Source organism: Condylura cristata, unplaced genomic scaffold (assembly GCF_000260355.1).
Source record: "Condylura cristata isolate star-nosed mole 26May11 unplaced genomic scaffold, ConCri1.0 scaffold00017, whole genome shotgun sequence".
NCBI lineage: Eukaryota > Metazoa > Chordata > Mammalia > Eulipotyphla > Talpidae > Condylura > Condylura cristata.
Genome location: NW_004567118.1, coordinates 19,980,115 through 19,992,701, shown reverse-complemented (window position 1 = coordinate 19,992,701; position 12,587 = coordinate 19,980,115). Strand labels below are relative to the sequence as shown.

General features: G+C 41.4%; 2 protein-coding genes across 2 annotated transcripts in view; one reads left to right on the top strand and one right to left on the bottom strand.

Moving 5' to 3' along the window:
• Positions 1-336, top strand: part of CENPP (centromere protein P) — a 158,473-nt gene extending 158,137 nt beyond the window's left edge. The window contains exon 8 of the mRNA XM_004684509.2: positions 186-336. Within this exon, the coding sequence (XP_004684566.1) occupies positions 186-316 (131 nt within the window). The 3' untranslated portion in view covers positions 317-336. The remainder of the gene's footprint in view (positions 1-185) is intronic.
• The window catches only part of IPPK (inositol 1,3,4,5,6-pentakisphosphate 2-kinase), a 40,514-nt gene continuing 28,254 nt past the window's right edge, over positions 328-12,587 (bottom strand). The window contains exons 11-13 of the mRNA XM_004684501.2: positions 12,389-12,491; positions 7,419-7,498; positions 328-2,732 (exon numbers count right to left, since the gene is read on the bottom strand). Coding sequence (XP_004684558.1) covers positions 2,507-2,732; positions 7,419-7,498; positions 12,389-12,491 — 409 coding nt within the window. The 3' untranslated portion in view covers positions 328-2,506. The remainder of the gene's footprint in view (positions 2,733-7,418; positions 7,499-12,388; positions 12,492-12,587) is intronic.

Here is a 12,587-nt window from a genome sequence, read left to right as displayed (position 1 = left end):
CCATTTTAAAAGAACAAATGTATTAGGAAAAGAGGTACCTGCAATAACATAGGCAGAGTCTAAAATCTGCCTGAAGGGGAAGGTACTCGTCATGACCACACCCCACCTTCCTCAGTGTGGCTGAGAGTCAGCACTTACACAAGAGATCATCACGATGTCTCTTAGCTAGTTCATCTTCTTTACAGCCCTTCAACTGGACAAGAAGAGAGTCATAGAAGCTGCTCCATTGAGCTTCCGAACCTTGCTCGGCGTGCTCGGCATTGAAGCCACTCTAGAGAGCCTGGTAGCATCACTCTGCACGGAGGAAAACAACTAGGAACCAGTGAGTGCACCTGAAGTGTGTGATTTTATTGAATATAAACATGTGCTATTTTCTATTTAGAAACCATCCCTTTAAATCATGTTGTCTATGCAGTTATGGCACATTACATATACCTGTCATGACATGAAAAATAAATACAGCCATTTAAATACAAAATGCCTAACAAATGACACATATAGGATAACATTAAGAAAGGGTACAGGAGTAAGTGTCTGCCAACTTCTCCCTCTTGCCTCACCTCAAATCGGAGGGTATAGGCAGTGCCAGACCTTCCCCTGCCATTTGGGGGTAACTGGAAGCAAATTTGCTAAAACCCTCATTTCTTAGATATTCTTCAGACACCCCAGTGGGGACTCTCAGCCTTCCTTATCCCCACATCTGGAACATAGCCTTCTTGGTCCTCCACAAAGGGGGAAAAAAATGCAGCAGTCAGCTTTAAAAGTGCCACAAGATAGCAAAGACATCACTGTTCCTTCGCAGAAAAACTCCATGCCCCTCTCTACCACCAGTGGTCCAAATCCCCACATAGAAGAAATAGGGTTGGCATCAAACCCCCCACCCCCTAAGTTTGAGTGACACTGATTTCAGACAACCATTAAAATGTGTTCTAGTCAGCGAAAACAGTTTCAGTCAAATGAATACCACTGACAGGCAGAGCCACGGTAGAGTGCAAGCTAGCACTCCTCCTGGCACAGGAAAGCAGGGTCCAAACAAGGCTGACAGCCACTCCTGATGTGTGCTCTGGACCTGCCACCTGCACATGAGAACAGCACTCCTGCACACCCCTACAGTCCCCAAAGCCCTCAGGTCTCAACACACACATGAACGAGAGAGGTGTCAGTTGAGTATCTTTCCGCACCTCTGCATTATGAGAGAAAGACTTGTAAAGACAATAGAAGAATAAACTCTAGAAGATCGGGCTTGATTCAAACAAGTGTAATTCTCAAGTTATCACAAAATTTCCCACAAAAATTTACAATCAGCAAAATAGTCTCCTTATTTTTCATGTGGCATTTTCATACAATTCCATGGTTTCACTAATATAATATTATGTTACAATAAGCCTTCATTAGTCCCTCAAAATGATGATATAAATAATCAATCTGTACAACCTACCATAGAATAAAAAACTGAAGCCAAGATCCCCGACAGTTTTCATAGCAGCTGGGCACACTTGGTGACCCCAACAAGACCCTCTTGGTGCCAGCCAGGAGTCTCTCATCATGGAAGAAGGGCCTTAGCAGCCCTGGAAGGGAGGTGGCCCAGCACCACACAAGGCTGCAAACACCACACATCTTAGTGGAACTGAGGGAGAAACAGATGGGGTGGGGGGAGCTCGACACTGGCTCTGACAGAACTGGCTGAGGTTTCCTTGCCACCCAAACACCCACAGAGCTGCCAGGATCACAGCCACCCAGGGATGGCTGCAGCTCTGCTTCTAAGATCACAGCAGCAATTCCAGTTGGGGAAGAACACTTGTCTCCCCTAAAGTTAAAATCATTCAGCAAAACAAAAAGTCAACGCCCACATGAGTGGTGTCCACCTTGACCTGAGTGCCACCTCCCTGCTAGCCCACGCAGAGCAGTGGGCGTGGTGCCTCCACAGGGGCTCCAAGTCCATGCTGCTCAGAACCAAGTCCACATCAATGACCCCTCACAATGCAGGGACCAACAAACACCTGCACTGATGTGTGGTTTGCAGTAAAAAAAAGTGACCAAGTAACTCAGCTGGGAAAGTTCCAGTAGTATCCATGTTTTCTCAAAAGTCCAAACTGTAAGATGTATGTGATAATTCAAGTTTTCTATGTTATGAGTTTGTTGGTAGGAGATCCAAACCTTGGGTCTTTGAGTAAGGCTTTTTGCATTAGAGAATTAAATTTGAGCCCTGGGGTGAGAAGGAAGAACTGTCCAGAACATTTTCCTGGGGCTTGATAGAAACCCCGGTTTCTAAAAATGAGCGGCTTCTGGGGACACAGCTCAACATTCCTGGGCTCACAACTGACATTCCTTGTCCTGGATGGTGTTTAGTGCTTTTCCATTCTGTGTCTCCAGAGGCAATCCCACCTGAACAGGGATTAAATAGCAAAACATTCATAGCCAAAAGCCACCCAGCACAACAGAAAAATAGCTCTATCACTCAACCTTCACATTCTGTGTTCAAGTTTCAAAGACACTACAGGCAAAGTTAGACCTTATGGAGAACTAATGTGCACTCTTCACTTTCCTTAAACCTTGTAGACATCATGGCAGCATCTTTGGCACGTACAGTCTTTGAGTAGTAGTTGACTATCTTGCCATCCAGCACATACTGATGAGGAATGCTCTCATAGGGCTTGAGGTCAAGGTCCAGCACAGACACAGAGAAGGCCAACCGGGATCTCGACGAAGGGACGACGGGTATCTGATCAGGGCTGCAAGTAAAAAGGCAACTTCAGAATGCACTGATTTCCCAACTCCTCTCATCCCTGCTCACAGAAAGCACCCAGTCTTCTCTATCTGTGCCAAGTGTGAGTGCTGTGATTCTGGCCACCAGCCAGGCAAGACAGGATTAAAGTGCAAAGAGATGGAAAAGCAATTATACAGACCCTGGTGGTTGATATTTCCCATATCCCAGTGGTATAAACCAATGCTGAAAAAGTCACTTTATCATAAGCCAAGTATTACAAAACCTAAGAAAAAGAAGAAAATAGATCTGGCCATTCAACAGCCAAATGGATGAAATGTTAAGAACAGACTCGCTTTATATGCCTTTCCCATGTTTGGGAAGAAACTTGTGCTCCTTTATGCTTTTCACATTTGGAAAAAGATCTGGTTTCATGTTTTATTCTCAAATCTTACCTACAGTATTTTATATAGTTTTAAGACTATCTTGTGCTTTCCATGAACAAAATGGCTATATGCTTGCAACAAAATATGAATAAATGCGTATACTTAAACACTTCAGAAGAACTAGGAATACTGTGTACCCCTCTTGGCCATCATAATGCTTGGTACAAATGACTGCCTATCAATTATACGAATTCTGGTTAATCCAAGAGAAGTATGCCAGAGTTCTGGTTTCCCCATACTAAAACAAAACAAGGAAACATCAATTTCAAAAGCTCTCACCTGGAAGATGAGAGGTCAGTGAACAAGTTCCTGTTCTGATGAAGCTAATCCAGGCCTAGATTCTCAATCACTGCTATAAATTACTGTCTGTAGGAAAAATAAATGCTATGCTCAGTTGTTGGGGTCTTAGCTACTCTCCCATGAATGGCAGAGAAAACATTTACACATTCTCTGAGTCTTGCACGTGGAGCCCAAAATGCAAACTCCACAAAGCTGGATGGTTGATTCTAGCTTTGATAGGGTCTACACCTTTTAAAGGACAACTCAGTTCTTTACATCAGAACCAGCATCCAGCATCTGTTTATCCTCTGTATAAACAGAGGATTCCATCATAGCAGCTGATGGGAGCACAGCCCAAGTTAGCCTAGGGCAGTGAACTGGGTAGCTCCTGACAAACAGCACCTCTGCACCCCAGGGTAAGCAGGAACAGGTGGTCCCCAGGCCATAGATACCAATGGTGATCCCCTTCCTCAGAGGTCAACCCACCCTGGAACTTAGTCTTCTAACTTTACTAGGCACCTCACAACACAGCAAATAATGCCAGTACAAGTTCTCCTAAAGAGGTCACAGGCTCGACCCTGGAGAGCCCTGATCCTGGCAGGCCCCACTTTTCTTCCTCTTCAGAACGCTCACCAGAGGCAAGTCTGATATTGTTTAAGGTGTTGCACCTTGCTTCAACTTGGTCACAGAAGTCCCAATTTCTATATGCTGAACTTCCCCTGGAATTTACATATGCACATTTCTAAAACATTTACCATTTAAAAGAAGTTTATATAAACATCTTAGGAAATATTTTCCATAACTCATCCTTAGTCCTTAATCTGTATTCCCTCGCTTTTCCTTAAAACATTCATGTTTATCAGTATAGCAGTACCATCAAATGTGCTCCTGACACCCTGGGAAGGCATTCAGGATAAAATGTTAAATGACACAAAATTATAAACTAAATAAGCAAGTGGCTGTACTATAACTATTTCATGGGGGGGGGGCATTTAGAATATTTTCAAATTTTTGGTTAAAATCGCACTGTAACATAAACCTCCCTTCACACACAACTGGAAGTGAAATTGCCAGACATGAGTCCACTCCAAATCCACAGCCTTGGAGTAGGGTCATGTGTTTTTTCCTTAAATACTCGCCAGCCTCGCCACAATAGTGAAGGCAAAGATAAATAGATGGGACTACATCAAGTTAAAGAGCTTCTGTACAGCAAAAGAGACATTACTAAAAACAGACAGCCCACTAATTGGGAAAACATTTTCGCACACAAAAGTAGTGATAAAGGACTGATCACAAAAATATACAGAGAACTGATGAAACTCAACAAAAATAAACAACCCCATCAAAAAATGGGCAGAAGAGCTAAAAAGACACTTCTCCAAAGAGGAAATGCAGATGGCCAACAAGCATATGAAAAAATGTTCAACATCACTCATAATAAGGGAGATGCAAATTAAAACCACAATGAGATACCACCTTACCCCAGCGAGAATGGCACATCTTCAAACAACTAGCAACAACAAATGTTGGTGAGGATGTGGAGAAAAAGGAACTCTCCTGCACTGCTGGTGGGAATGCAAACTAGTACAACCACTATGGAAAACTGTTTGGAGTTTCCTCAAACTGCTAAACATGGAGCTTCCCTACGACCCAGCAATCCCACTCCTAGGTATCTACCCAAAAGACACAAAAACACTGATTGAAAAAGATACCTGTACCCCCATGTTTATTGCTGCTTTATCTACAATTGGAAAAACATGGAAGCAGCCCAAATGCCCAAAAGTAGATGATTGGATAAAAAAGATGTGGTACATATATACAATGGAATATTACTTAGCAACCAAAAAAGAGAAACACATGTCTTTTGCAGCAACTTGGATGGAGCTGGAAAAGATCATGCTTAGTGAGATAAGCCAGAAAGAGAAAGAAAAATACCGGATGGTTTCACTCATAGTAGGAGTATAATGGACCAGGCAAGAAAATAACAAAAATAATGAACAACCATAGACCAGAGACATTTTGCGGGGGTTGAGTGGGGAATGGGATCAAAAACGGGGGGGTAGGGAGGGAAATGCACAGGATTATGGTGATGGCACACGGGTGACTTGGCAATGGGAAACCCGCGGGGATTACAATTGAGATGGAAAAAAAAATGTACAAAATGATGTAAAAATAAACTTTTGTAAAATTAAAAAAAAATTCTCAGTGAAATAGGGTTAGGGAAAAATTCTTAATCTAATAAAGATTACCTATGAGAAAACCTTACTTAACTCCATATTTAATCATTAAATGCTTTCCTTTGTAAAAAAAAAAAAAAAAAATACTCGCCAGCCTGATAAAGGCACAGTGTGCTGTCTGCACGTAGAAGGTGGAGCCCTCCTTGTGCAAGTCCTATTCTCACTATTTCTGTCCCCTTCCAGTCACTGTCTCTAATTTTTAAGAACAAACTCCCTTTTTCACTGGCAAGAAAGATGAGCTACAGCACTCTGGACATGTCCCCTGCACCTCCGCCAAGTCTGAGGTGCCAGCAGCACCTGTGCTGTCTCTCCCAACATGTCAGGGTGGGCTGTAGCCGGCCCCTCGGGCAGCATCTCCATTCGACAGCACAGCTGACCAGGCACAAGCACTCAGGTGCCAGCAGAATGGATGGCATGCTTGTACTGCAGTAGCCCTTTCATGTCTCACACCAGCCTCTGAACCTGTTTTAGGAAATTTATTCACACGTGTCTACCTCCCAGCTGCACACTCACTTCAGGAGGGTGGAGAACACCCATGTGTTTCTCTCTTATCTACCAACACCAATTCAACCCAGAATGGAGGCCTCATAGCTGAGCTTCAGGGGCACCTCCTTAGGGTGGAACTGGATTTTTCAACTAAAAAGAACAATTTGGACTTTGTATGCCCTGTAAATACCCCTCAGTATATTCTATCAGAAAGTGGAGCATTCTGTGCTTGCCAGGAAGCACAATTCCTATGAACACTTCCTTCAAAACAGAAAAACAGTTGGCTGGCAGCCAGCAGTAAGGTGATTTTCACCCAGGAATAGGTCAAAAAGATGTGAAACATTTTGCAAATACTGGGTATAGGGTTTGGCACTCAAAGATCAATGCTGAAGATGCTATGTAATTAGTGTAAGATTACCAGGCTCATCCTGAATTCCTAAAAGCATGGCAGAGAATGGACTTAGGTAATGAAGATGCCCAGGGAAAGAGACTGCGTACAGCATGCAGCACAGTGGGTGTGTTACAGGGAAGCCCAGAGTGGACTGGGCCGCCTGTCTGTGGGGACTCACCCATGCACTCACAAGTCAGTTACACTGCAGGTACACACAAAAGGGTCAATAACAGGTTTATTTACAAAAGGGGAAAGGTATAGGAAACAACCCAAGGAAAGAGAGCGGGATACAAAGTAACTGGAATACTTTATGGCTAGGCTGACTGAATGCACCAAGTCACGAGGTCAGGAGAGCTGCTTCCCGAGAGAGAGAGAGCACGAGCAAGCTCCTGTCAGGCTCCTAAGCAGCTGTTAGGCTGCCATGGGCCATATCCTCCCAACTTCCCCAGCTCATCCTGCTGTGCCACCTGTATAGGTGTCATACATACCTGAATAACAGCTGCTCAGGAGCCTGACAGGAGCTTGGTGTCACTTTTGAGAGAAAGGAATTTGCACCAGAGTATCCAAAATGCTTCCAAATCCTTGTGTGTGTATTGGGGGGGAGGGGGGGAGGAGTATTTTCTCAGGAAATAATAATAATCTACAATTTAATAAATACTCTTATTATTCCCCATAAATACCTTATTGACTGAATTACCAGGTTCAAGCATGTAAAACTTAATGTGCCACATGATACCAAGTAGGCCTTAAAGATTAGCCTTTGTTCATAAGGATCACCCTGCTAAAGAGGCCTCTAACAAGAGAGAACCAAAACTTTTGTCAATCTACAAAAGCCAGTCAGAGCAAGGCCACATGACAAACAGTGGGTGCCTCACCTTGCATCCTGCAGACAAGGGGACAGCGCGATCATGATGGAGCAGTCCTTCGCAGTCATGGCCACCCGGTACTGCTGAACCTGTAGGAAGGGAAAGGTCAAGCTCCAGGCACCATCACCACATGCACCCTCCCCCTGGTGTGGTCTTACAGGAAATCCCATGCCCTGGACCAGAGGCTAGCCCTGGTCTCTGCCCTCTCCCTGCAAGCAGTATGTGGACCCTGACTGCAAAGGGGCTCAGGAGTGGCCTCTGCTCCTGGTGTGCTGGCCACAGACAGCTCTACGTGAACATCACTCCAACCTTAAGAAAGCACACAAGGCCCTACTCAGAGCAATAAACCATCCCTTGGGTCAAATTGTGTGCTAAGATGTCATGCAGTCACCAGGTAAGATCCTGCAGACAGAGGATCACCAAGGAGTCTTGATTCTGTGTGTGCTTTCAACATCATGCCACAAGCATATGTAAACACTACATAATGCTAACCTGAATGATGTCCACCAGGGCCACCAATGCAAAGTTCTGGTTGCTTACTTTATGTCACAGACATACAAGAGGAGATCAGAATTTTGATCGCTGATCTCTATAATATTTGGGATTTTTTGTTTGTTTTTAGCTCTTTTCCCTAAACTTTTGATATATCATTTGAATTTTTTAATTTGAATAGTTCTAATTTATAAAAATAATATAGCTCTATAGTACCACCTCAGCATTGATCATCTTGATGAATGATGATTGATCATCTTTTATCAGTCATTCTCCACAGCTGTCACACAGATGGGACCACACCCAACTATGCATTCCACAGGCAGGACTATGCAGCAAGGAGTCAGGAGAGCCCCAAGCCAGTTGACTTCAAGAGTGCTAACAGCCTTTGGTGCCTATGGCACTTACGTCCACTTGGACCATTTATCTGAGAAATCAGGAATTTCATGTAATACTCAAAACCCAGTCCAAAAGATTCAGAGATAAGTATAATAAAGTATATAATATTGTGTCCTTACAATTGTAGCAAATGAAATGGAAAGACAATACAGCCAAAATGGACATGTTACCTATACCAATATACAGATTCAACGCAATTCCTATCAAGATCCCAAGAATATTGTTCACAGAAATAAAACAAAATATTCTAAAATTTGTATGGAATCACAAAAGAACCTGAAGAACCAAAATAAAAAAGTAAAATGGGGGTATCATGCTCCTTAGCATCAAACTATAATGCAAAGCTATAGTAATCAAGTCACTATGGTATTAGGGAGAAATGCAATTTTACTTATAATCAGTACATTCTATATCCTTTTTAGAGGAAAATGCTTAGCTTTAAACACAGTTTAGAAAGAAAGAAATGCCAAAAAAAAGCTATCGAAAGGACAAATTATCCAAAGGAAGAAAAAAAGAGCAGAAATTAATTAAATAGAAAAGAGAAAACCAATACCAGAAGTTATGAATAAAAGAAAGTTCTTCAGCTCTTATATTGAGAATTTACTAAAAATTATATGCCAACATTTGAAAATTTTAGCTAAAACAAATTTCTAGAAAAACAAAATTTAACAAAACTGACAAAATAAGAAATAGAAAATCTGAAATTGATACCATCATTTAAAATTTTCCCACAAAGATAACTACGGGCGCAGATGGTTTCACTTGTGGTTCTACAAAGTATTTAAGAAGGAATTAATATGAGTCTTACTTCACTTCTTCCAGGGAACAGAAATGAGCAAATACTCTTCAAATGTTTTATGAAGCAGTCTTACCCTTGATACCAAGACCTAACAAAAATTACAAAAAACTCATATTGCTCACAAATATATAAGCAAAAAAAAACCCTCAACAAAATATCAGAAAGCCACATACCTCTGATATATGAAAAGAATATTACTTCACTACAAAATGTGGAATTATCCACAACAGAAAATAGGCAAAAGCTATGTGATCATCTCAATAGAAACAGAAAAAGCACCGATATAATTCAACATTCATTTCACTCTTAAATAATGAAGGGAAGGGAACTTCCTTAGTCTTATCATGGTTATTTATTTTAAAAAATGTAATCCTGGGCCCTTCCTGGTGGCACAGAGGGTTAAAGCACTGCACTAAGAAGCTAAAGCCACTTCTGCATGAGTTCGCTCCCCGCCTGCCCCGGAGGAGATCCACATGGTGTGGCAGACCTCTCCTGGCCCACCTGCTGCTCCCCTCAGCAGTGTACTTCGTCAATCTGCCTGTTCTGCTCCCTGCTCTCTCACTCTGGTGAATCCTCTCACCCTCCGCATCTCTGGCCTGTACCCCAGTTCTGTATGAATAAATAAATAAATCTTAAAAAAAAAAAAGTGATCCTAAAAATAACCCTGTTATATTTAACATTTAATAATAAGAAAACGAGTAGATTAATGAAATCTCTTAAGATTAGAAACAAGACTGGAATTCCCACATTTATTTAACTATATGCAATATAACAATGAATAAAAGCAATAAAGTAAACTATTAAGGTTGAGTTTAACAAGGCTGACAACATATAGGGTCAGACAGAATGAATTAAAATTCCCATAAATCCATATTTAAAATGTTAAAGGATTACGGGTGCTCTGGTGGTGGGTATGGTGCAGTGACACATATCTGGGAAAGTGTGTGCCTATCTCCCCATTGTATATACAACGTTGTAAGCTAATGTTACTTCAGTTATTAAATCAAGCAAACAAAAAATAAATAAAATGAAATATTTTACAAGACACCAATGATTTCTAAAACCATAAAATATCTGGGAGTAGACCTATAAATAGACTGCTCTAAAGAAAATCATGTTTTCAGCAATTTTAAGTAATACTTAAGAAAAAGACACACTACTGCAAAAATGTCATCTTATCATCACTTTAGTGCAACAAACTGAAAACCCAACTGTTTTGTTATTGTTTTCCCATATAGAACTGAAGAAGTTGATTCCAAAATTTATGTGGACAAACAGAAGGTACTTATCAAAGCTGTTTCAAAAGGGTCTTTTAAGGCACTTATCAAAGAAAAGACTCTTTCTTTGAAGAAGGTAGAAGGTCATGCCCAACAGGGTATCAAGACTCCACAGTGATCAGCACAATTTCTATGATTCTGATTCTGGAACAATCCCATATGACAGTGAACTATTTCATTCCATACCAAAAGTCAACTGCAGATGATTGCCCTTCCAAATGTGAAGAGCAAAACAGTAACATTTCTAAAGTATCTTTATAACCTTAAGATAGATAAAAAATAAAGACATCTTATGAAGGAAAACAACATAAACTAAACTACCTTAAAATTACGAACTTTTGTATCTTAAAAGGACTCCAGAGAATGAAAAGACAAGCTACAGAGTGGGAGAAAATACCTGCAGTACAGATAACTGATAATATCCAAAATACATCAAGACCTCTTCAAATCTATAAGAAAAATACAACCTGCAAAAAAAAGAAAAAAAAAAAAAAAGGCAAGAGACTTAAATGGGTACTTCCCCTAAAAAATAAAAATAAAAATGGCCAATAAACATATGAAAAAGTGCTTCATCCCATTACTGCAAGAAGCCACCCTCACAAACACTAAATGGCTAAAATTAGAAAGTCCCACCAACAAGTGAGACAGGATGTGTAACTTCTTAACTACCCCAGCCTGGTGCCTGGATTGTCAATAGGTCAAACTGTTGAGCAGTACCTGTTTAAGCTAAAAGTGCTCATAGATCCAATCAGAAGCTTTCCTCTTAGATGTAGTTCCAAAAGAAATGTATGCATATGCACACCAAGAAATCTGTTTAAGAATATTTAGAGCAGTTTTATTCAAAACAGTTAAAAACTACAAACATGGCCCTCCCTGATGGCACAGCAGGTTAAAGCACAGCACTTAGAAGCTAAAGCCACTTCAGTATGAGTTCGATCCCCATCCCAGAGGTGACCCACATGGCGTGGCAGACCTCTCCTGACCCGCCCATTGCTCCCATCAGCAGTGTACTGCATTGATCTGCCTATTCTGTTCCCCACTCTGTCTTGGGTGAAGCCTCTCACTGCCCCCACACCTCTGGCCTGTACCCCAATTCTGTAACATAAATAAATAAATCTTAAAAAAAAAAAAAACTACAAACAACCCAATTATCTGTCAAATAGAATGAATAAATTGTAGTATATCCATTAAATGGAGGGCTGTAAAAACAATAAAAACACAGAAATGCATGCACTAACATGCAATCTATCTCAAATATTTATGTAGCATCTAAACAAATTTTCAGTCATAGGTTAGTGAAAATAAAGTTGTGACTTTTTTCTATCTAGGTTCATGGAATCCCTAAATTCCAATTTCACAGAACAAGAAAGAATAGCACCAGTCCTTTATCCCTAAAAGATTCTCCCAGGCTGCCCGTTGGCCTAAGTAATGGAAGAAAGTCACCCCCACACAGTCCATTTTGAGGCAGCAGAGAATGATCCCAACATCAGTGGTGAAAGCTGGGCCCCGGGTAGGTGGGAGCCTAACAAACCAAGGGGACTCCTATCCAAAAATTTAAAGTCATGTTCAATATCATTACCTGGCCCTGTCATCTGGGGAAACTTGAGTGTTTTAAAAGATTTACTTATTTATGCACACAGAACTGGGGTACAGGCCAGAGGTACAGGGGCAGTGAGAGGATTCACCAGAGCCAGAGTGGGGAGCAGAACAGGCAGACTGAGGAAGTACACTGCTGAGGGGAGCAGCAGGTGAGACAAGAGAGGTCTGCTGCACCATGTGGCTCACCTCCAGGTTGGGTACTGAACTCAAACCGAAGCAGCTGCAGCTACACAGTGCTATGCTTTTAATCCAGTGCGCCACCAGGGAGGGCCCAAGCTTTTTTTTTTTTTTAATCCTCAGTTTTTGTGCTTTAACCATCATAAATAGGTAGTAGGAAGCATTTTTTGTGAAAACCCAACTTAGTGTCAAGAACCTAAGGAACACACAGTATGTTTTCAGAGGAGCCCACTCACTTTTGTCAGTGCAAAGGCTAGTGTCCCGTCATCCTCAGTGGAAAGATCAAGCAGCTTCTGGTAAAATGTTTCATCATAAGGCCCATCTATTTGCAACGTTTTTCTGAAGGAGAAAAACACACACACAAAAAAAGGATGACAAAGCTGCCTGAAATCTCTCTGAAACTGCTAACAATTTAAAAATCACACATTTGGTTAC